The 25,866-nt window shown below is 45.9% G+C and overlaps 1 protein-coding gene across 1 annotated transcript; it reads left to right on the top strand.

The window, feature by feature from the left end:
• The first annotated feature begins 1,169 nt into the window (after window positions 1–1,169).
• On the top strand, window positions 1,170–24,284 carry HP1BP3 (heterochromatin protein 1 binding protein 3). The gene is made up of 12 exons (XM_032946909.2): window positions 1,170–1,297; window positions 3,770–3,820; window positions 5,432–5,690; window positions 6,445–6,568; window positions 7,373–7,516; window positions 8,340–8,408; window positions 12,699–12,844; window positions 13,565–13,655; window positions 17,345–17,477; window positions 19,187–19,298; window positions 19,664–19,852; window positions 20,323–24,284. Exons 1-12 carry the CDS (start codon window positions 1,186–1,188, stop codon window positions 20,852–20,854), a joined length of 1,962 nt encoding a protein of 653 aa, XP_032802800.2. The 5' UTR covers window positions 1,170–1,185; the 3' UTR covers window positions 20,855–24,284.
• The last annotated feature ends 1,582 nt before the right edge of the window (window positions 24,285–25,866 follow it).

Genomic DNA, 25,866 nt, shown 5'->3' with positions numbered 1-25,866 from the left:
CTCCCTTGTGATGAGACTTTGTAGGATGAACGTTGACATTTATAAGGGTACGAGGTGATCAATAAGGTCTTAATTGGTCTGTAGTAAGGTAGGGCACTGATAAGGGTTTGGCAGGTATGTAGTGGTGAGTGTAGCAATGGTGAGTGTAGTGGTGGTGAGTGGACTCGTGGTGTCTATGTGTTTGTGTTTCTCCTTTGTGATGAGACTTTGTAGGATGAACGTTGACATGTATAAGGGTACGAGGTGATCAATAAGGTCTTAATTGGTCTGTAGTAAGGTAGGGCACTGATAAGGGTTTGGCAGGTATGTAGTGGTGAGTGTAGTAATGGTGAGTGTAGTGGTGATGAGTGGACTCGTGGTGTCTATTTGTGTTTCTCCCTTGTGATGAGACTTTGTAGGATGAACGTTGACATTTATAAGGGTACGAGGTGATCAATAAGGCCTTAATTGGTCTGTAGTAAGGTAGGGCACTGATAAGGGTTTGGCAGGTATGTAGTGGTGAGTGTAGCAATGGTGAGTGTAGTGGTGGTGAGTGGACTCGTGGTGTCTATGTGTTTGTGTTTCTCCTTTGTGATGAGACTTTGTAGGATGAACGTTGACATTTATAAGGGTACGAGGTGAGCAAGTTTGTGCTGTTCATTCATTAGGCGCACTCTTCAGGACTTTTGTAATACAAAAAAAACAAGACCAGTATATTCCTTACGGAGATTTCTAGTTTTCGTTCATTGACAAACTCAATTTCCTTCACTTAAGCATTATGTATAGCTATACCAGTGGGGGAGGGGGGGGGGCATAGAGATCTGGCGGGAAAGTAAAACATTAATTCAATAAAAATAATAAAATAAAATAACATTATTATTTTTTTTACAATCCGCGTGGGATCCGGGGGATCCGGATTCCACTTTGACGCGAGACCCTCATTCGCTTAACGCAGGGAACCGGATCCCACGTTACAACATGGGGTGGGGGGTAGTGGTGGGGGGGGGTTGGTGGGTGGGTGGTGGTGGGGGGTGGTGGGTGGTGGTGGGGGGTAGTGATGGTTGGGTGGTGGGGGGTGGTGGGGGGTAGTGATGGTTGGGTGGTGGGTGAGTGGGGGTTGGTATGGGGGGCTTGGTGGGGGGTGGGGTTGGTGGGGGGTAGTGGTGGTGGGTGGTAGTGATGGTGGTGGGGGAGGGGTAGTGGAGAATGGTGGGGGGGGGGTGGTTGTTTTGGCGCGATCCGGATCCCATTGATAACCCGTACGATCCGGATCCTCACTCCTGCAAGGATCCGGATCCGCGTAGCGCTCCTGACTCAGGTAACGGCGGGCCCCCCTCCCCGTCTCCTCCTCGGCAAAGGTTTCTCGCGCTCCGCGTCTCCTCCTCGGTAGCGCCGTGCAATTGTCGGCGGCGTTGTGGGGGAGGGGGGGGTGACGACGAGGAGGAGGAGAAAGGCGCGGGCGAAACAAGCGGCGGTGGCAGCTCCCCTCGCTTGCGGGCCGCCTCGCACGGGGAAAAATGGCGGCGGCTGTGGCGACAGCGCGCTTCGTCTCTGCCACCACCACCACCGCCGCCGTCGCTTCTCTCTCCTCGCTCCCTCTCCTCCTCCTCTCCTCCTCCTCTCCTCCTCCTCTCCTCAAGTCACTCCGCGCTATTCAGTCTGGGTCCCGAGTTTTAACAACAGCAGCAGTAGCAACAACAAAGAATACCTCGTCGGGTTTGCGACGCGTCAGCCCACAGTTGGCTCCCTTCACTTTCCTCCCATAGGGACGACATCGTCAGCGCGCGCGTGTGAGGAGGAGGACAGTCGCCACGCGTTTCAAACACAATTGTTGGCTTTGACAGAACGATGATGCTGACGACGACGACTGTAGTCGTGGTGGTGATGGTGGTGGTGGCGGCGGGGGTGGGGGGATGGGTATTTTCAAATTTCTGTGTTGTCAGGCCGCACTAAAGGCCACCTGGGGCTATCAGTGGCCCTCTGGCCTTGCAGTGAGGAACGCTGCTTTAGCAACCTCCTCCACCCCCCACAACACAACACTCGCTTTGTGAGGCCAGGGGTAGTGGGGGGGGGGGCACCGTTAGCTAAGCGAGAGGTAGGTGGAATGCGTCCCGATTCGGGATGGTGTGGCATTAATGACTTCGTGGCTGACGATTCGATGAGCTGGGTTCGATTAGGCGGGATTTTGTTTCTTAGGGCGAGCGGATGTCTGGGTTTTGGTTTGCGTGCTTCAAAGCAGTGCGAGGGGGGAATAGGGATTGAGGAGAGTCGATTACTCGGGGTGGAAGCGATTAATCGGAGGTAATTGAGAAAGAAATCGATTGGCCTCGATGCGTTAATCGAGAAGGAAATTGACCCTTGACATGGGGTCAACTTAAGCTCAGCGATTAGGGTTGAAAAGGGCTCTGGTCGATGGAAGTGATTAATCGAGGGATTAGTACATTAATCATGACACGATTAGTCGGGCAGATATCAAGTACGGTGCAGTCGTTTGGTAATCGAAAATGATCGATTGATCGTGGAGATGTAAAGTGGAGAGCGGTTGTCTATGAGAGGAATTGTCTGGGATTAAGTAAAAATGATTGGCTAAGAAAATGCATTGATCGTGAGGGAGTTCAGTTATCACAGGAAGGGAGCGGTCGGCAAATAATCAAATAAGATTAATATGAGAACCCCTCTTGAGCAAATAACCAAAAATGCACCCAAATCGCGTCACATCTCGGAAGCTAAGCAAAGTTGATCCTAGATAGGGCCTGGATGGGTGACCACAGTGCACAAAACATGTTATATCTCATATTCTTGGTTCTTTAAACCAAAATGTTATATCTCGTTTACGGGGCTACATGGTGGTCAGCAGAGGGCAGTGCAAAAACATTAATTATTGTACTGTACTTTTATGCTCCCAAGTCAAATACTCTCAGCCATCAGCAACCCACACTGCCCAGCGTGGTAAAGCCATTGTCAAACAATTCTCCATTGCCCTGCTAGATGGGGAAGCCCCCATTTAGTAGTGGCTTGACCATGGTTTTGGAGGAGGCAATGAATCAAGAGGCATACCTATTGGACTTAACATTGGTCAATGAGAGTCAACGCGTAATTAAAATCGTTAACATGTCAAAGATGTATGCAGTCGTGTGCAATGTTTTGGGGTTTTGTTTATTGGCCAAGTTGCACCTCTGATGAGGCCCAATTTGGTTTCGACTCATTTGAGACGTTTGTATTATTGTCATCAGCAATTCACAACTGGCTGAAGGCCTCGCATCGTCGCCATCCCACATGGTCTTGCGATGCCACAAGTCATCTTGTTTGTGTGCATGAGTTGATCTAGCCACTCAGTCTCTGTTGTGGCCGTTCTATTTGTCTGGCATGTATCCTTTGGCTGCCATTCCATCACCGGTCTCGCCCATCTGCTATCATTCCCTCCAGCGGTGCATCCCACTTGAGACATGATGTCTCTATTTTGCATTCATTCTCTGATTTTCATTTTTTTTTCTGCTCAGCATACATCCCAGCATACATTTATCCATGATTATTTGCATACGTTTTCGCTTTTGTTCCAATGATCACTATTATTGTCCATGTTTTAGATATAACATGTCATCACAAGACATTTACACTGATCGAACATCGTAGTATGTTTGTCATTCTTAATATGGTTCCACCTTCAGCTGTGACATGTCACCCCACAATTAATGCTTTTCCCCACAAGCTGTTCAGGCTTTAATAGGCAATCGTCACCCTCTGGGTTTGGTAATTTCATTAACACGGTAATTGTGTATTTTACATGTAGTCATGCCTTCTTTGAAGAAGAGACAAAAGCAAGGACAGTCCAAAGCAAAAGGTAAATGCTGGCATGCACATACACTGCTGTGCAAGTGTCTCAGTGTGCTCAGGATTGTGCCAACCCATAACTACTTGGTTTAAATAGTACTGTGGCTGAAATACGTGTGTGTACACACACCTTTGGTGGACTGTAGTCGCAAATATGAAGTTCGTAATAGCGTTCGCCCTTCTTACGCCAACTCAAGTGTTCGCTTCTGGCAATCCAACAAGTGGAGCTCCCTTTCTATTGCTAACGCTCGGCAGTAGTTGTCAAGCTGCTGCAGACAGGAGGCTGGTGACCATCTTCCCCTTGTCCAGCAGACAGCATCAGGATCAGTATTAGTGAAAAAAGAAGTGCTACACGATGCCCAAATTGTTACCGTTGGTGCTCCCGCTTTACACAGGCAATGTTATCACATACAGGGTACCATGCACACTGGCACACTTGCGTTGCACTCACCGGTCGGCTATGCACATGTACGTGATTGTAGCTGAGGCTGAATGAAGCTTTTGAGCCAGACGTGGTGGTGCACGCTATTATGTGATCCAGCGGTTTGGAGGCAAACCGTTATGGATCGTGCAGGTTTATAAAACTCAAATCTGCTGGGCTGTGAGGTGGGCAGGAAAAGGCAGCACATCAAGTGGGTTTGTGAACCCATCTGTGCAAACCTATGTTTTTTGCTTGTACTTGTTAGTCTTCTCTGGATACTCCGATTACCTACAATCCAAAAAACTAATTTTAAAGGTATTGGTCCAACATTCTCATGCATGATCCTCTTGAACAGCTCACGAGGCTTTCCTGATTACGTTAATGCCATTTACCTTAATAAATTATCTGCCTTTCATATACTTTTAATAGAGCAGGATTCTTCATCTATATGTTCCGGCTGGCTATGTAATAAAATTAGCATTTGCTGGCGGGACCACGTTATGTCATCTATTATAACATCGAATGGGGTCCGGGGCATCATAACGTCTGTACATGTGACCACTAATCTTTATCCCTTATCTACAGCTGTCTCATTTCTATTGTTTATATCTCTTTCATCTCACTAATCTTTACCTATTTATGTCTCAGCGAGCCATATATGTCGGCGGTCCACAGTTTGGTGGACCACTCCAAGAGCCTCCGCAGGCCACCAGTTGAAGAACCCTGCAATTGAGGAACTGTAGTATTTAATAAATGAGTGCACAGCGTAGTCCATCGAAGTTACCTTCATGTCATTCTCTTAAAATAGATCTGGAAAAGTTTTCAAGTAAAATGGCAGGAAATAAAAGGTACTAATAATTGAGGTCATATACAGTCATATAGTGATTTGATGGTGTACAGTGTATTATATCCCTGATAAAGAATTTTGGATGGATGACCACCATGCATAAAACAGGTGTTGTGGGCTACTGTAGGGCTATGTTATCAACAAAGGACAGTGAAGCAAAACCATGATGTACTACGTCTCACCGTCCATGCTTACTGCTATTTACCAACCCACACAAGCATAATAAAGTATAACCACATAACCAACATGACCGGCACGAAATGCGGAAGCCCTCGTCCACCAGTGTATTGATGAAAGGGTTGTACATGTACATCACCAATATTCATAATAACGCCTTGCTATTGTCATCCCAGCCGATCGTGAAGCGACTGTGCCCCCATCTGACGGAACCGAGCCACTCGTGAGCATGGACCCCAAGGCTGCCGACGCGGCCCCCGACGCAGACACCGATGGTGCCGCCAACACCACATCCACCGCCAACGACGAGGTGGAAACCGTGGACAAGGAGGCGGTGCCAGAGGGAGAGGAGGCGGGGTCTGCCGCAAAGGGGGCAGTGTCTGGGGCCAAGGGAGTGCAAGCAGCGGGTGCAGGGAAAGATGACGGCAAGCAAAAGTGAGAGAGCCTCGCCGATGTTTGCCATAATTTGCATTTTCATTTTGTGCCGCTGCTGACGTTCTTCAAAAATATACTGCGCGGTGCGATTCCTTTGTACCCTAAGAGATTCATTGTCACAGGTCCAGGTGTTATTAAATTTTGTCTTCCTGAAATGAGAATTTGTAGCACACAAAATAGAATGTTATAGTTAATTAACATTTCCGGCTATTTAGACTGAGCAAAACTGTGTGCCGTGTGTGGCGCACACGAAGCCCATGGCTGGCGTTATCAGTCCCCTCCACATTGAGCCCAAAGGAGCCCAATATTGACAGGAAGCACAGCAGAGGTGCTTTTGAACGCATGTGCCAGAACACACTGTAAACTCTACTGTATACCCTTAATGCAAACGCTGCACAAAGTCAGTGAATACATGCGTGTTTAGTAACAATACATTTTAATCCAAGTGTCATCTCCTTTTGGTAATTACTATTGGTGGTCTCAAGCCGGTGTGAAAATTTAACTATTGTACTTATGGTTGATTTCATGAGAATTCTTCACACCAACCTGCACTGATGAGCGTGGTGAAATTATAGTAAAATAAACTCCACGACCACATGGCATGGGGAAGCCCTCATTCAGCAGTGGATTGACAATGGGCTGTTCACACATACATGAATGTCTGACCTACAACTTATCCCGCGTGTTTCTGCTATAATGGCTGCGAAGGTTTGGCTTGTAAAAAAAGTGAGATTGTCATCTATCTTGTGTGCAGGCGCCGCATCATTCCTTCCTGGGCCAGCCTCACGAGCTCCCAGAATGCACTGGTGCAACGCGGCACATGCCGCGTTGCGTCCAACCGACCTAAGATGGCTGCCATCCTGACCGAGGCGCTGCAGGCACGAACACGCATACACACGGACAATTGCTCGTAACGCGCACACAGTCGGCCCGTCCATAACATTAGCATAACATGCATGCATGCGAGCTTGGACTATACATACATTTAGAAATAGGGTCACGACAGTTGATTAAAAGAGATTCCTACCCTCGGTTCAATTCTCTATGCATCAAAGCTTGCGCATAAGACACGATTTATCATATGCCATTTTTGTCAATTACAATACAATTTGGATTTATATAGCATCTAAATACGACCGCATCTCAGAATGTATGCACTTGTTTACTATAAGCTAATGGAATGAACGAGACAGAACATACAACACGTGCAGTTGCGGCAATAAGAATGACACCACAGTACAACCCAGTCAAAAATATATATTAAAAATTTGAATCGCGACACCGATTTGTGACAAGTTATCGCATGCGTGCTCATAGGCATGTAATGATTTGTCAACTTAAAATACATTCCTATACTTGATGTATGCATTGAATAATGTGTGTCTGACAATTATTTATGTGCATTTTATACTTTTAATGAAAAGCATATGCTCACGTAATTTTTAAGCTCATGCCACAGACAAGACTCCAAATGAGACCGGGAAAAGATAAACAATCCAAATAATATGGCAAAAACGGCACCAATTAGATTGTTAAATCAAATCGCAACCTCAGTGTGTGTGTGTAGTCATGGACTACGCATGCAATGACTGCGTGTGCTTACGCGCGGATCTTTTGTGCACGTGTTTTTTGTGTGGCGCGCGTCACGGCCGGTGGTCCTGGTCCATGCGGGGTGTGACCAGGCTTGCGCGCAGCGCGGCGGGGCGTCCGTGGTGGCCATCAGGAAGTACATCGTGGCCGAGTACCCGGGCCTGGGACTGCAGCGCCGTGGCTACCTCCTGAAGCAGGCGCTGAGCCGCGAGCGTGAGCGCGGACGTATCCGCCAGGTGCGATGGGGCGGATAGCGTCAGGGTCGGGAGTGCGAGTACGGTTTTTTTTTTATTTTACTAGGTAAGGCCCACTGAGCTATATACTGTAGCTCTTATTCAGAAGTGGAAATGTGAAAGACAAAGGGAGGTTGTGAGGGTGAAAGAGTGATACAGCGTAAGCATGAGGATGAAATTGAGGATTTGGCAATAGGTGATTGCATGAGAATGAGTGAGTGTATATGGGAGTTCGATTCCCGCTCACGGCCAACACCAGTGAGGAATGTCTGAACCGATCCTGGACCTCCCCTAGGTCGACTCAGCCTCAAATGAGTACCTCGTGTGGTGTGTATTCATCCCCACATAGGTTCTTGCTAACAGGACTTGCCCCAACATTATGTTAAGGCTGTAGGGGGGGTCTTTCTATATGTGTTGTGTTGGTGGTGCATGCTTGTTTGTGGAAGGCAAGCTGGTGTGAAATGCTTGGACAGTGATTTCTGTTCATGTCCAGTGTGCTTATGTATGTTCATGTGCTTGTGTGTGTATCTGTGTGCCTTCATAGGCGCTCGTGAACAGCTCTTTTCTCAACAACCTGTTAAGGCTATATGGGGGATCTTTGTCCTTGGGGGAGCAGTGCCATAGTAGTTGGTGCACTTCACTGAACCTGGCGACTGGGCTCTGTTTCCTGGCGTTGGATAACATCAGTGGAAAACCAGTCCAGGGCTTCACCTAGAGTCACTCAGCTTTAAATAATTGCAGAGTGCGGTGTGTAAACAGTCCACGTAGGCTGTAAATGGCAATTGTGTATGTGTGTGACTTGTAATTTTTTTGTTCCTTCCCCCAGCTCACAGGAAAAGGGGCCTCGGGCCGGATTGAGCTGTCCAAACCAAGTGCCCGTGCAAATGGAAAAACGGTAACGCACTAAGCAGCACACATCGCACAGCACCCCCCCACCTCCAGCCACCAGCTTCACTTGGCCTTTATTAGATCCTCGTCGCGTGTACCCAGGTGAGCGGACACGAGGGTTCGTGCTCCATCAGTTCCATCGATAGGTTACACGACGCAACTGAGTGAGCTGACGAATTTACTTTAAATATTTAGCGGTGTGCAATCATTTGGAGAGATCTGAGAATGCACCGTGTGTCTGGGTACATTGAGCACTCCTAATTTAACTTTAGTCAATGTATATTAACTGGTGCGATGAGTTTAAAGACTAAATACGTGCATGATGATTTTGGAACGAGTAACACATTGTAAAAAGGAGGGCATAACCCTGGAAACAAGTGGCTCTTGTCGGTAATCATATTGGCTCTGTACCTATGACTGTAAGACATGAGGTCAAGCTGTGTAAGTGAGTAAATATCACATCAAAGTGACTGGTTACATCACTAAATTTACAAATAAAAACATGGTGAACACCACAATATTCACTGCATTGCTTTAAAGGATTTTTTCTTAATAAGGAATATTAAACCATGTGAGACACAGTCTCGGTGTGGAGCTGAAAGACAAGAGCGTTTTTTGTGTTATTGCCTTTTAAATAACGTGAGAAAATGTTAGAGATTACATAAAGTTCACATGTGATGCCATTGAATAAAAGTACACCACTGCGTGCCTGTGTCAGGAAAACACTCATTCACAATTTAATTGAAAATCATGGCCAAATTGTTCTCACGTAACTCAGGTCTCTCCTGCAAAAGAGATAATGAGCTCTCACCTGGTTTAATAAATTATCAGAGTATCATCAGATACATCATAGTATAGGCTGCTCCACATTGTGACCACATTTACATCTTTAGAACTTTCATATATCCACGTCACAGCAGCAAGGGGGAACTTATCCACTCCGTAGTAAGGGTGAGTCTAACCACACACAAGTTGAATGAAACCTGATGCAATTGGAGAGAGAGAGAAGGTGGTAATGTTGGAGCAACACTTCAGACATTTCAACGTGTGTGTGTCTTTGTATTTATGGGTCCCTGCAGGATTTCTTGCAACAGACAACGACTTGGTGTCTAAAAACTTTGGGTGAAGGGGGTCACACTGCATTGCCCTGGCCATGAGAAGTACAGAACATCAGCCTATCCGTCTGTCTTGTAATGTACGCAACCGGCTGCAGTGGGGGATCGGCTACACCAAACCGCGTGGCCTGTCTGGATCATGGCTCCCCTTAGCAGTAGTACCATCGTTCTTCCATCAACATTTGTGTGTGCTTGCATGTTCTCACAATGTGCGTGTGCATGCCTTTGCCGTGCTGCATTTATGTCCACATGTGCTCAGTGAGTGTATACCATTTATTCCATGCAAAATTTTGTTTAGGAGCTTTTTTGCATCATCCACCACAAAAGTACAAACTTAAAGGATTTTAAAGGACGTGTTGCTGCTGAGTGCATGTTTGTGTATGCATAGGTCTTGTATTTGGTGGTGTGCGTGCACTTGTGTGCGTGCAGTGTGAGTGCTTGTATTTGTGTGCAGTGGTTTAACAATCTTCGACCCAGGTTTAATTTCTGGGCGTGGATAAAATAGGTGGCAAGTGGTATCTACAGTGAGGGAAAAAAGTATTTGATCCCCTGCTGATTTTGTACGTTTGCCCACTGACAAAGAAATGATCAGTCTATAATTTTAATGGTAGGTTTATTTGAACAGTGAGAGACAGAATAACAACAAAATCCAGAAAAACGCATGTCAAAAATGTTATAAATTGATTTGCATTTTAATGAGGGAAATAAGTATTTGACCTCTCTGGAAAACATGACTTAGTATTTCGTGGCAAAACCCTTGTTGACAATCACAGAGGTCAGACGTTTCTTGTAGTTGGCATACAGGTTTGCACACATCTCAGGAGGGATTTTGTCCCACTCCTCTTTGCAGATTTTCTCCAAGTCATTAAGGTTTCGAGGCTGACGTTTGGCAACTCGAACCTTCAGCTCCCTCCACAGATTTTCTATGGGATTAAGGTCTGGAGACTGGCTAGGCCACTCCAGGACCTTAATGTGCTTCTTCTTGAGCCACTCATTTGTGGCCTTGGCCGTGTGTTTTGGGTCATTGTCATGCTGAAATACCATCCACGACCCATTTTCAATGCCCTGGCTGAGGGAAGGAGGTTCTCACCCAAGATTTGACGGTACATGGCCCCGTCCATCGTCCCTTTGCGGTGAAGTTGTCCCGTCCCCTTAGCAGAAAAACACCCCCAAAGCATAATGTTTCCACCTCCATGTTTGACGGTGGGGATGGTGTTCTTGGGGTCATAGGCAGCATTCCTCCTCCTCCAAACACGGCGAGTTGAGTTGATGCCAAAGAGCTCCATTTTGGTCTCATCTGACCACAACACTTTCACCCAGTTGTCCTCTGAATCATTCAGATGTTCATTGGCAAACTTCAGACGGGCATGTATATGTGCTTTCTTGAGCAGGGGGACCTTGCGGGCGCTGGAGGATTTCAGTCGTTCATGGCGTAGTGTTACCAATTGTTTTTTTGGTGACTATGGTCCCAGCTGCCTTGAGATCATTGACAAGATCCTCCCGTGTAGTTCTGGGCTGATTTCTCACCGTTCTCATGATCATTGCAACTCCACCAGGTGAGATCTTGTATGGAGCCCCAGGCCGAGGGAGATTGACAGTTCTTTTGTGTTTTTTCCATTTGCGAATAATCGCACCAACTGTTGTCACCTTCTCACCAAGCTGCTTGGCAATGGTCTTGTAGCCAATTCCAGCCTTGTGTAGGTCTATAATCTTGTCCCTAACATCCTTGGAGAGCTCTTTGGTCTTGGCCGTGGTGGAGAGTTTGGAATCTGATTAATTGCTTCTGTGGACAGGTGTCTTTTATACAGGTAACAAGCTGAGAATAGGAGCACTCCCTTTAAGAGTGTGCTGCTAATCTCAGCTCGTTACCTGTATAAAAGACACTTGGGAGCCAGAAATCTTTCTGATTGAGAGGGGGTCAAATACTTATTTCCCTCATTAAAATGCAAATCAATTTATAACATTTTTGACATGCGTTTTTCTGGATTTTGTTGTTATTATTCTCTCTCACTGTTCAATTAACCTACCATTAAAATTATAGACTGATCATTTCTTTGTCAATGGTCAAATGTACAAAATCAGCAGGGGATCAAATACTTCTTTCCCTCACTGTAAAGCTGTCATATGCTTTACCCAGGCTGACTTGGCTTTCATTGAGTACCTGGTGCAGTGTCTAAAACATCAGCTCAGGGGAGACTAAAGGTAGCCGGGCATGGTGCTGACCACACCACTCTCTCTTGTTCCGTGGCGATGTTCGTAGGTGCTGGCTAATAGCCCCAGCATCGCTGGAGCCGCACTGAGGAGTCGTAAGCAAGCCCAGTTGAGCTCAAGAAGTGCCAAGTTGCTTTTCCACTGCAGAATCTGAGCTGTTCCCCATGCAATGAACGAGTGAAGATGGTTTTCTATGACTCGACGACATTGTGTCCTCACAGTGTACAGACTGACATACCACACATGCAATAGATGTCATTAGTTTCACCGCTGCCCCTGCTTTACCCTGAGCGAGATTCAGACATCTTGTGAGGCAGGCGTATCACAGTTTCGTTCCAGCTCGGCATGCCAAATCGCCGGTGTAAAACAACCCCTACCGTGAGGGCCCTGCGCTAGCTCGGCTTGGACTTGCTGGTGGAAGAGGCGTGTACGACTAAACGGGATCTTTTTGCATGTGTGTGCAATGGGGAGCGGTAGTGTAGCAGTTGGCGCACTGCGCTATTAACTCGGCGACACCGGTTCGATTCCCACTCATGGCTAACACCTGTGGCGATTATCTGAACCGGTCCTGGGCCTCTCTAGGTCGACTTGACCTCAAATGAGTAACTGGTGCAGTGTGTAAACTTTGCAACTCAGGAGACAAAGGCGGCCGGGCGTGATGCTGGCCACCCACCCCGTCATGTGGAATGTCGACCTTCATAAGTGCTCACTAACAGCATTTACCCCAACAGTCTGTTAAGGATTTTAAATTTTGATTTAATGCTTTAGTGACTGCAGTGATTCATATCCTTGGTTCTTTCGGTAAAGTCACGTTGAAGGGAAACAATAAAATAATAAAATATATTTAAAACAATAACATTCTCACGACGTTTCGACTGCAACACAAGCAGTCATCATCAGGTGTGAAAAACCAACGGCAAGAACATTTGTTAAGGCTTTACGGGGGATATTTGTCCTTGTGCAATCACCAGGGTCCCCAGGCAGTCGTTCCTCCCACCAAGCTGGAGGATGCCCTGCCATTGGCGTTTACGCGCGTCTGCGTGCCCAAGGAGGCATCGGTTGCCTTTATCCGCAAGTACCTGCTGCAACACTATCAGCACCTGCCCGTGGGTGACAGGTGAGCAACTGGACTTATCCGCCTCCAGCACATGCCACATCCAACTACTGCCGCGTTCACCCGTCCTCATTCAAACACAAATGGCATGTTTCTGCAGTGCTCACGTCTGCTGGGGAGAGATAATCACGCGTTGTGATCTTACAAATGACTCCCTGGGTATTTCGCTTCTGCTCTTCGGGAGACATCATTCTTTTTTAGCGCCCTGTAACGGCTGAGGTGGACGTTGATGTACCAAGCCCACGCAATGCAATGTCTGAGCAGCCACTCTTCAAGTGTACGGAAAGCAGCATTAAATGGTTGCTCACCAAAAGTTATTTGTGTGAGTTGCATTGTGCGTATGCAAACACGTGAGTACTTGCATACATAGGAATATGTGTGTATATACATATGTTGAATGTGGGGGAATAGTGGTGTCAATAATTCGCACACTGTAATCTGTGGTCCTGACCACACGGGTTTGAAACCTGAACATTAATCACACTTATTAGCAACTGGCAACTCAACTTGGCCTGGGCCACCCATAGGTAAACTTAGCTTAAAATTAATTCCTGCTGCGGTGTAATCTGCATGCTTGTATGGTGCATCTCTTTGGTTGTGGCCAGCATTCCCTCATTTGTGTTCTGTGTATTCCTTAATAAGTGTTCCCTAACAGTACCGTTCCAGATAGCCTAGCAGGCTGAATGGGTGGGAAATGATTGTTGTGTGTGTGCTTCTATCTAGACCCACCATGCTGAAGCAAGCTCTACAGCGCTGCGTTGGGAAAGGGCAGCTGGAGCAAATCACAGGCAAAGGAGCTTCTGGGACATTCCAGGTTCCGGCCTGCACACAAACCACACCAAGTTACACACAACCAAGTACAATCATACACAACCGCACACAATGATGCACCACCATGCACAGTCACACACAATCGTATGCAAAGACAAAAACAACAAAATCAACCACACAAAGAAACAACTGCAAAGACAGATCCCCACTATAGCCTTAACAGACTGTTGGGGCAAGTGATGTTAGCGAGCACCTTTAAAGGACAGCACGGCACACGAGGGGGTGAGTGGCCAGCACCATGTCCAGCAACCTTTGCCTCCCCAGTGGTGATGTTTTCGCACCATACTAGGTACTCATTTGAGGCTTAGTTTACCTAGAGGGGAGCCGCAGGTCTGGTTCAGATAATTGTCACTGCTGTTTGCCGTGAGCAGGAATCAAACTCGGGTCGCCGGGTTTGTAGCAGAGCGCACAAACCAATACACTACCATTCCCCCAACACAACTGCACACAACCACACACAATCACGCACAACCACTCCCAATTACATACAATTACAAATAATCACACACAATCACACAACAACAATTTCATTTTTGCAAGCTTTGAGAGCTTGGCTACTTTAGAGAGGGATTTAGCAGTCACATTACAGGGGAGGGGTTTTCACGAGGTGGCGGACTGTCAATTCATTGTTCTTATTTCTCGGAGACTAGCGGGAAGTACCCGGCGTTGCCCGGGCGAAAAAGACACACACACACACACATCGACTTCCACACACACAGACATCGACCCACACACACAATCACATCGATGTCCACACACACATTTGGACTCAAACACACAGACATCTACTTACACACACACACACACACGGAGTTACACACAGACATTAACTTTAGACACACACACATCGACTCACACGCACATACATAGCCACACACACATGGACCTACACACACACACACATATGGACTTGGACTTGCACAAACACACACATGGACTAACACACACACATGGACTCAAACACACACACACATATCGACGTACACACACACACACATCGATTCACACACATCGACCCACACACAAACACATCGACTTGCACACACACATCGACTTAAAAACCCACATGGACTCACGCAGAGACACATTTCGACGTACACACACATCGACTGACACATGGACCCACACACACATACAAATCGACTTAAACACACACATACATAAACTCATACACACATGCATATGGACTTACACACATCGGCTAAGACACACACATGGACTGACACACACATCGACTTAAACACACATTGGCGCACACACACGGACTCGTACAGACACAGCTCACACGCATATATGGACTCACACGCACACATGGACGTACACACGCACACTCTAACTTTTATATAGACCAAAGTTTGTAAATAACAGTTTTCTATGTACGTGACTTGAGCCAAAGAAGCAAGGGAGAGGGGAAATGCACGCGTGTATAATAAGTAAATATTTAAGAGCGACTGCGAGGGTGTTCAGCCATTTTGGTGCAAACATTTGCCACGACCAAGAGCGGCAAATAAATGATTGGAGAATATATAGAGTTTATTGATAACACTGAGGTAGTTTATATTTGAGTTTTTATTGGTTTACTATATGGTATTCATTATATAGTGTAGTGTATACCCAGTTACTGTTAATAGCTCAGCTTATTGAAGAATATATTGAGTACATTTATTATATTGATGTAATTTAGACTTAGGGTTTTTCACATCGGTTTACTATATGATAGTCGAGTTGTTGAGTTGTTGCAGCCCCTTTGGCGTCCATGTACTAGGTGCCTCTGTAGATGTGTAGGCTTTGACTTTAACATAGCTATTTCTGACAAGTCACAAGCTAATCCCTCAGTTAATTCAATGCTAAATTCTCCTGTTTGATTTATACTAGGTGCCTCTGTGGATGTGTAGGCTTTGACTTTAACAAAGCCATTTCTGTGACCAGTCACAAGCTAATCACTCAGCTATTTCAATGCTAAATTCTCCTGTTTGATTTGTACTAGGTGCCTCTGTGGATGTGTAGGCTTTGACTTTAACATAGCCATTTCTGTGACCAGTCACAAGCTAATCACTCAGTTATTTCAATGCTAAATTCTCCTGTTTGATTTGTACTAGGTGCCTCTGTGGATGTGTAGGCTTTGACTTTAACATAGCCATTTCTGTGACCAGTCACAAGCTAATCACTCAGCTATTTCAATGCTAAATTATCCTGTTTGATTTGTACTAGGTGCCTCTGCGGATGTGTAAGCTTTGGCTTTAACATGGCTATTTCTGCGACCAGTCACAAGCTAATCACTCAGCTATTTCAATGCTAAATTCTCCTGTTTTATATGTAAACCCCTTTGTCAAGGTGCCTCGCTACTCTAAACCAGCTTAAAAAGACGCTATGAATCTTAACGTTCATTGAAGCTCTGTCGTCCCGACGGGTCTGTTCCTTTCACCTGAAGAAGGCCACTTGTGTTGTGGCCGAAACGTCGTGATTTTTTGTTATTTTATTTTCACCTACGTGACCTTACCCAATAGAACCAAAGAGTATGGATCCTAGCAGTCACGAAAGCTTTAAATCTAGAATTGATAATTCCCCTCTCAAACGCGCGACTTGGTAGGGGCCCTCCCCCCCCACTGAACACGTGTGAGTTAGTAGGGTCGAGCACGCGCTATGTAAGAAATTAATAACCGAAAACAGCACTAAATCGGTAATTAAACTACTTTAAAGGTGACGGACGTGAAATCGGAATAGCGCTGGCTCAGCACAGGGCTTATGGCGTGGTACCTGGCTATTTTTTTTAAATACGTAAACCCCACGGTTTGCGAGCCAAATCCTTCGCAAGTTTCGGCCACACACAGACAGACAAAAATGTCTTTTATAGGTAAGATTTTGTCTTGGAAAACAATGAGTGTAGGACTTGGATGATGAGCAGCGAGAGTTTTTAACTATGATGAATTAAATTCAGGCTATTACACAAACACCTGCACACGTAAACAATCTTGTGCGACATGCGTGTTGTTTTTCTGCCTTGCCCAAGCTTGGGAATTGGTGTACTTGTGCAATTTGAACTTATATATTTGTATTTTTTTGTGATTTGCTTACAGTTACCTATACTTTGCACTCCTATTGTTTTATATTGTTTGTTGTAACTTCGTCCTGCCCCTACTGGACATCTGTAAAAAAAAAGAGCTTCATAGCTCATCAGATTTCTCCAGGATATCAGAATAACTGAATACTGCAAATTGTTAGACATACAAAATACTAAATCACATAGTCGTATACACACACACACACACTTGCCTCCATTCACACGCTTAACGTTACACTCAAGCAGTAACACAGTCACACGTGCAGACACAGATGCCACTGCTGACGTTGGGGATAAATGCACGCAGCGAGCACCTGCTAAGTCATTCTCCACTGACCTGTCCGTGGCATTTTCGCCTCGAATGCACATCTCTGGAAGGATGCCAAATTCCTGAGTTCAAACGTTGCAGAGTCGATACTGCATTTATGATGTTCGGTACAAAGCGGGCGGCACATTTCGTTGAACAGCTGTACCCCAGGCCCTTGGTGACACCAGGAGATCTGTGGAAAAGAGCTTTATAGCTCATCGGATTTCTCCACGTTACATAAAGATTGTGATCTCCCCGCCTCCCTCACGTCTGTCCTCGCTCTCTCACTCCGTGCCGCCCCCAGCTCTCGCCCAGGTCTCCGTTTCCACGGCAGCCACTGGAGCGCGCCATTTCAACGGCGATTGTGGCGATGAATGAGCCCAAAACGGCGTCCGCCACGGCACTACGCAAGCACTTCGCTGCGGATGGCGTCAAGGGTAAGGGCTGCGTGGGCGCTGCGACGAATAAAAAAAAAAGATCATTGCAGATGTGGCCCCCGGTTGTCACAGAGGGTTAAATGTTGTGAAGAGCACCGAGCCGGCACCGCTGCTATCCTAGTTTTGAATTCAGGTGTCAGCCACCTATCGTCATTGAACTAACCTCGCAAGTGTCGTGAGTTGGTTGTTTTAAGCCTAGTCACTAATGACTCTCAAAGACAATAATCCCACGCATAGCCTTAACAGAGTGTTGGGGCAAGTGCTGTTAACAAACACCTATGAAGGCTGGTACGGCACACGAGGGGATAGGTGGCCAACACCACGCCCGGCCGTCTTCGTCATCCCAATGGCGATGTTTACTCACTGCACCAGGTACTCATTTGAGGCTGAGTCGACCTAGGGGAGGCCCAGGACCGGTTCAGATAATTGTCACTGGTGTTGACCATGAGCGGGAATCGAACTCGGGATGCCAGGTTCGTCGTGCAGCTCCCTAACTTCCAACCTACCACTCTCCATACCAATGACTGTACACACACACAAATATTGTGTTATTATTTCAGCCAGATGCTTTTTCGTCTTAAAATTCAAATGTTTGATTTGATTGACAATGTGACAAGCGCTTTGCTGTACATGTATACGGCTCGGTTGGATAAAGAAGAGGCCGATTGAAGGGATCACAAAAGCAGTTCTGACCTAATCTTCTGGGAAGAAAAAATCCAACTTATATTAAAAATATTAACAACCACATGAATAAAAACATTCTGGAGTTTGAATGAAACTGCATTGTTGCAAACATTGGAGCTTTACCTGGTAATATAAAAAATAGTTGAGTTTAGAATCTTACTTCTTCCTCTCTTATTTGACCTTCGGGTTGGAAAACTGTAAAACGTTAAATAGCTTGGCACTTTTGAGTCACTTACTATCCAATTAATTGATTGACCTTAATTATTGGAGATCTGGTCTTGTGAAAAATATGGTGAGTTGTGGGATTTTAACTCTGTGACCAGTATGGATATCTACCTACAATGAGCATGAATTTCAGACTGTTCTATCCTGTATTTCTGAAAACACAAAGGCTAAACCAACTTGAATTGTGCCTTTTTTCCTCTGAAGTGTGTTTTAAAAGTTGTATTTAAATTTCCATTGTATGTTTAATAATAATACTAAAGTGGAGACTAAAGTGGAAAAGCCTGAACTATATGAAACACAAACATTGTTTAAGTTTTGACTTTTAACTTCCGTGGCTGCAGGAATTAATATTCTTTGCTTCTTTCGGTAAAGTCACGTAGATAGAAAAATTATAATAAAATATATATATATATAAAAATAATAATAAACCAAAAAGTATAATGTAGACTGTAGCCTGGTTCTTAATCGGCGTGAGTGTACTGGCAGTCTATAATGTAGACTGTAGCAATGGTTATTAAGCTGGGTGAGTGTACTGGCACTGTAATGTAGACTATAGCCTGAATTTCACTGTATTAATGGCAGTGATGCTTGCACAAACTAGGTCATAAAATGCCTAACTTAATGTCACTGTAGCATTGTATTTAACTGACCTTCAATTAGCCTTTTGCCCGTCCTAGGACGGAAGCTGTAATAATAAAGATGTACATTTACGTTTTCTTGTGTGATTGTAGTATGTATGGCCACTCTTTGTATATTGATTGATGTGTTTTTTGTGCGTGTGTACTTATGTTTGTGTGCAGCCCACGTGCTGAAGCGCGTGCTGCATAAGTGCGTGCGTAACGGCTGGATCGATCAGATCTCGGGTCACGGTTTCAGTGGAACCTACCGCCTCGCATTCCCGTACTACCCCAGGTGCACCACACACCTATACCCTGTGCCTCACAACCACACGGTGCATGCACACACCCACATCGTACATACACAACCTGCACAGTGCATCCACACCGTACATACACAACCACACTGCATCCACACACCCACATCCCACACCTTACACAACCACACAGTGTATCCACACACCTAAACCCCACACACCTTACATACACAACACACAACCTCGTATACACCACGTATCTCCGCGTACCTGCACGTACCCACATGCTCACACCTCACACGCACACTCGCACAGCGCCTCAAACACACGCACATACGTCACACTTCGTGCTTCCACTCACGGTGCACCCACACTCTAACCCTGTATCTGTGCATCTCTGCAGCCCCCTGATTCTCTTCCCAGAGGACAAGGATATGCTGGAGGGCCGAGCCGGCCGAGACACAGATGACGACATGGAAGATGCCAACGAGGATGAAGAGGAGGAAGAGCATGATGAGGAGGACGATGATGATGAGGACGAGGAGTCTGAGAGCGACTACTCTGAGCCAAAGCATACTCGGGCACGCAAGAGGTGCGACGGCTCATCCCCTCTCCTGCGCCTGCTGTCGTAACAATATCATCGGCGCAATAATTATCTTAACGGTGGGATTAGCAAACCAGCGCTAAGCCTGTTACATTAACAAGACCTTTAGCACTGACATTAAGGTTGGTGGAGCAACCGAAGGACGAATACACTCGCCTTCAAGGCTGCTGTCACAACAATAGCTTTAGCACCAACGCAGCGCCTGCTATAGTCACGCTCATTCATCACGTGTAGCCGGCGAAGGACTGTTGCGGCATACACCCGTGTCCTCGGTGATTTGTCCGATCCACGGATCGGGGTGGGGGGGGGGGCGGGGCGGGCGACCACGGGGGACGGCACCATTCCTTTGATGGTCGCAATCCACTTGGAACGTCAGCCGCCAACTGAAGTGCGCTACTTGCTGGAGTTTGCGCGTCACAGAGCAGTCGCAGCCCTGACCTTACGCCTGTGCCCCCCAGACCTCGCTCGGTGCTCGCCAAGAAGACCCCGCGTCGGTCCTCCGCATCGTCGGGCCGCGCCGCCCACGGCCGCAAGCGGAGCTCGGCCGCCAGGGCCCGCGCGCCGGCCAAGCGCGGCGCGCGGGCGAGCCGCTCCGCCGCTGCCCCGCCAGCCGCGGTCGCCACCCCTGCCAAGCAGGTGGCGTCGCGAGGCAGGGCCGCCCCCGCCGGGCGGCAAAAACGCGGCGGCCGCGCGTCACGCGGCGCCGGCGCCGCCGCCGCCGCGCCGGCGCCCCCCACCGTCGCCGCCAAGGCTGCGACCAGGTTCAAGGTCGCTTCGGCGAAGGTTCCGGCCAAAACCGCCGAGCCCAAGGCTGAAGCCGTCGCCAAGAGCGACGCGACGCCCAAAACCGCCGGCAAAAAGCAGGCGGCGGCAGGTTCTGGGGTCGCTAAGGCGAGCAAGAAAGGATCTCCGGCCGCGCGCAAGGCCACCGCCGTGAAGGGTGTTGTTGCGGCGTCACCCGCACGAAAGATGAGGCCCAGACGGCACTAGGCCTGTACGACGGCGCAGCCCCTGGTTAGAAAAAGCCTTGAGGTGTCTTTGATACAGTTTTTTTCTTGTTCTTCTTTAACGTTTCGTTTTTTGGGCCTTCATGAGTGATATTAACATGTCCGGTCTCGTTGCGTGCGTGTCGCACGCTAGTTTAGCGGCACAACGGTGGTATTTTTTATTTTTTATTATCTTGTTTGAGCCCGGCGTGCTTTACAACGTACACCGTGGCTCACCGACGATTGAAGGTGCTCTGCGTGCGCGTGTGTGCACGCGCGTGCGACTCGCGCGCGTGCACATATTTGTTAGGATTCCTCGGGAGTGCCTGGTTTGGGCTCCCGGAGCCCCGTGGGATTTTGTGCCGATCCAGGCCTCTAGTCGTAGCCACACCACGACGAGTAATCGAGTAGTAACACAATTGTAGTCATGTTTATGTAGTTGAGATGTCCCTTGGTCCTTTTCCCTGAGGCTGTGTGAATTCCACTTAGTTACCAGTGGCCCATTATTTTTTTAATGCACTCCCTCTCTAACCCCTTTTATGTCACAGTATACAGTCGCCGCTAATCTTCCAGGCAAATTTTGTTTGCCTTCCGCCGGCATACATTGGCCCACTTGTCCCAATAGTGATGCAAAAACTTTTTTAATGTCCATTCTAAAGTCAGTGGACGACATAATGTCCCCTCTAAAAAGACATGCATTCACCCCTGACATTAACAGTGAATGCATTGTCAGCAGGGCAGTGTAGAGATTGATATTATGGTAGAACACATTGCCAGACAAATGTTGTGGTCTTCTCACTGCTAATTCCTGGTCTCTTCTGTAATAAAGGACTATGATTGAAGGGGATCCTATTTGAAATAGTTTTGTTGTGTAGTTTTATGCTGCCACCCTTCTAGCCTCTGCTGATTATAGGAGTTCTGGAATTACTTTTTATTCTCTCTGTTACATGACTCCCATAACAATAAAAATTGTGACATCGCGGTCGGTGATGAACATACAAAATAAATCGGTTCTTGCAACGCATTTATTTGTTAACCTAACATGCCAACGTGTATCACTTTTCATAAGGTGGGTGAACATGGACGAGTACACCAACATCTGGAGAAATATTTAGTAACTCTGGAGAGTTTGGTGTTCATGGCCAGGGTTGTGGCTCCCTCAAGTTAATCGTGGCACTTGGTGTTATGGTTTAGTTCAAATCCCGTCACCCTTTTATAACCATCCGCATTGTGCGTGTCCTGTGAAAAGCAGATGCTAAAACACTGTCACCGTCTGCTGTGTAAGGCCATCATCGTATGCAGGCCCCCACAACCAGAATTTTCTAAATGTTAAAATGTCCGTCTGTTTGATAGTTTAGTTTTTAAAAGTAATCATTTTCATTTACAATGCTTATACATTTTGTATACTCTGTTATTTTAAGTATGTATTGCTACTAATAATACAGCTAGCGTTTTGTTGTAAGCTTCACCTAGAGAAGTGTGGTAGAAGCTTGCTGCCAGCAAGGCAGAAGAACGGTATCGATACGGAATGTCTTATACCACCCTTGCTGCGTTACATGTGTACGATTTTATTGTGCGCGTGTAGTCAATGACTTCGTTTTGGCATTGACAACATGGCTGACAGGTTCAAATGTGTTCACACGGATAACGAAATGGTTGAAAGTTAAATAAGAACGTCACAGTCGTGATTTTGTGTGGCTTGAACTTCCCGGTATGTTCCTGTTGCAGAGTTATTTTTGACCTAATTTTAGGGAGGGATTTTATATTGGAAGGATATTGTTTTAGCTAACTCCAATTAGCACGGTTGGCTACGTATGGTGCGAAATAAGTTCAACATGCATACATACAGAAACACGAAATTAAGCTACTTTGGTTTTTGTGGTGTAATTTTGATAACCATACCTTCATTTTGTTTGCCGTTTCAAAAACCATTATATAGGTAATAAGGTTCAATTGTCGAACAATTGTAAGTCAGAGGGCATTATTATCTTGTTTCCCTTAGGCATGTGTTTCAATAAAAACAAGTCAAGCATGGAATGGTTTTAAACTTTACTAAGCCTCGTCAGCTAAGTTTGACCGCATTAACCAATTCCAATGGATGCCCCCATTTAATGGGAAACGTTGAACCAGTTTCAAGTTCCAACTTCTCAGTATCATCAGCAAAACATAGCTTCAGAAACCAACACGGCATCAGTAATGTGAAAGGATACTAAGCAAGCTGTTGTTCGAGCGTTTATTAATGCCATTTAAGATCCATGTTCTGTATTCATCACTGTTTGATATACCAGTGATTTAAAAGGGAAAGGCTGTGACCGGATTTCTTTAACAATGGTCGAGAAGCAACCAACGTCCACATTTGACCAAATGTTCAAGCTTTGAGAGGGGGACCTACTCCCATTGCTCTGCGTCCACTTCCAAACTGGGCAGTTGTGATGATTATTAGAGCGGTTGCTCCAAATATTCTCACTTCATTTCTACACGTGGTGTGGAAGCATCTGAACAGGCGTCAATCTCATCATTTCTGGGCTGCATCTTGAGTCACCGCTTATGCGCTGTACTACTAAAGTACTCTGGAGAAGCCATCCATTCTGGCTGAAAGGCAAACGGTAAACTACCGTTGTCTCCCCCCCGCAGATGTTTAATGTATTAAAATAAATTTGCCGGTCTCTCTCTTGACAGCCCTAGCAAGTAAAATATCATGTAAAAGGCAAGTTCGACAATTTTAAATCAGCACGGGCAGTTGTGAAGAAAAAAAGAATCCAACACTATTAAATAGTTATATTGAGACACCGTCCTAAGTGATAAAAATCAGATTTTGGAAAAGGGTATGATCATGAAAGAGGACACCACAAATGACACAATGGCTTCATTGCTTCCAACAGCTATTGCCATTTCAGTACTCAGCAATTTGTATGGATTTTTTTTCGTCTTCGCTGGCAATATTTGGAGGGGAAAGGTCTGGTGCCAGAATGTTATTTGCATTGCGTGAACGTTCCAAGTTTGGCATTCGGTACCTTTGTATTGGCATAACCTGGGCGAGTGTCTGCCCTGCCCTGCCTGTCATTACACATTCACCTTGTAAGGTGTAGCCCCAGTTATTACTGCATCTTGAGCTTTTTTTAAGCACACTTTCCAAGACAACAATGTTGCCGTAACAGGACAAGCTATGCTGAATGCTGTAGCAATTATCTTAATGTCGTGATCGCCCAGACTTAATAACAACGATAACAAACTACAAACTCCCTCCCTGCTGTGATCTATTAGAGAGTATTTAGATGTGTGAAGGCCCACATATAGTATTGTCTTGACCAGCTTGTGTTTCTTAATTTTCCTTTGTGTTTTTGTAATACGCTTAGCAAATGCATGTGAAGTAGTACATACTAACCAATTGTTTTAGTTCATAAAGAAGCATTAAACTTTGACATTTGATTCCATTCAATGGTTCCGGAGTTTATATGGTTTGGTGCAGAGAGATTGCAAATTCATGTTGCTTACAATGGAGTGAGCTATGACGTTATTTCTTTGCTCTCAGTTTGGATTCTGACCGAGTTGCACCTCTATCGTTGTATTGACACAGGAAGCTGTACACAGCGATTGAGCCACCATTAAATAACCCATTTACCCAAGTAGAGTCCGTTAATGGTCTCAACCCACTTACCTATGACCACAACTCAACCATTGAAATTATCCGCTATGGCCTCCCAAAATTGCTCATCTCCATACTCGAGATACAAAATACCTGTACCAGACTCGTCACCCACGCCAATAAATGTGACCACATCACCGAAAAACTCGTCGCTCCATGGGCTCCAAAGCCAAACCTGAATACATTTCAAGATCACACAATCTCCAAGATTTTTCAGGGACTCGCCTCTCCCTACCTCTCCCCTCTCAACTCAATGAACTCCTCTTCACGGACTCGTCGCTTCATCAAACAAGCCCCCTGTCCAACGTTTGCTCAGTAGGAGGTCGCTCATTCCCCTATGCTGCCCCTTCGTCTGGAACTCCCTCCCACAGCCATTAGTTTAGTTTCATAGTTTCATTTATTTGGTATAGCCCTGTGAGCCATTCGGCTCTTGAATCGGGTGCAACCGCAACAAACAAAAAAACAAAAACATGAACCAGAAAACATCTTAAAGTGACTGTGCATTTGCAAACAGAAAATCCAGGAAAAAACATAAAAATTTTCCTGAAATAACACTGGCTGTGGATTCCCTGCCCTTTATTCAAGTCCAGCCTTTTGCCCCCCCCCCCTCTGCCTATAGCTGGTTGTATCTACAACTTAAATATGCTCACTATATTTGTATTTTCTTGCGTTGCAGTCACATTTGGACGTTTTTAAAACAAAAGATTGTATGATTACTGTTTTTTTTTGTATGATTGTACAATTAACCGATTTCAGCCTTCCCCCACCTTTTGAGGGCCCAAATGCATGAATATATCAGATGAAATGCAAACCACTCTTCACAGACGACGAGACAGTGAACCAAAACTAAAACCCCCCCACCCCCCGTCAGGAATATTTTTTTAAAAAAAGCCTTTATGTATTTATCGTTGATATTTACATGTTTGGTTCATATATACAGGTTTCCCTTGCTTTCTGCGGGTTCGGTTTGCGATTTCGCATATATGCGGCAAACCTATTTCTACCCATAATTCGCTTCATGAGGTTTGAATTCACTCACCTGCGGCTTTGCGGTCGGACGTGGGACAACATTGTGTGTACTATATCCACCGCGTGTACTGTGTGCACTACTTGGCAGGCAGCTGTCTCGTGCAGTTTCGCTTTGTACGCCCTCTTTTGGAAAGCATTTACCGCATAAAACGAGGGATAACTTTACATGGTACATGCTGTCCTAAAGTATGGCATTTCCAAATAGAAAAAAGGTGAAGTGAGTCTTAAATAATACAAAGCAAATTTTTTGTTTATGTAATCCTGATTAGACTGACGTGTGAGTATCGAGATTATTCAATTGTTCACATTTTAAAACAATATACGGGGTAGAAATCCACAAA

This window comes from Petromyzon marinus, chromosome 5 (genome assembly GCF_048934315.1).
Source record: "Petromyzon marinus isolate PM22_M1 ecotype Great Lakes invasive population chromosome 5, UKy_Petmar_22M1.pri1.0, whole genome shotgun sequence".
NCBI lineage: Eukaryota > Metazoa > Chordata > Hyperoartia > Petromyzontiformes > Petromyzontidae > Petromyzon > Petromyzon marinus.
The sequence above is the reverse complement of the archived record's forward strand: the minus strand, read 5'-3'. Positions and strand labels throughout refer to the sequence as shown.

Bases quoted from the DNA above. Each gene is read 5' to 3' on its own strand.
- HP1BP3 (XM_032946909.2), top strand. From the start codon at position 1,186: ATGGTGGGGGGGGGGTGGTTGTTTTGGCGCGATCCGGATCCCATTGAT. The intron at 3,821-5,431 runs GTAAATGCTGGC...TTGTCATCCCAG, and splicing joins AGGACAGTCCAAAGCAAAAG to CCGATCGTGAAGCGACTGTG. The intron at 19,853-20,322 runs GTGCGACGGCTC...TGTGCCCCCCAG, and splicing joins CATACTCGGGCACGCAAGAG to ACCTCGCTCGGTGCTCGCCA.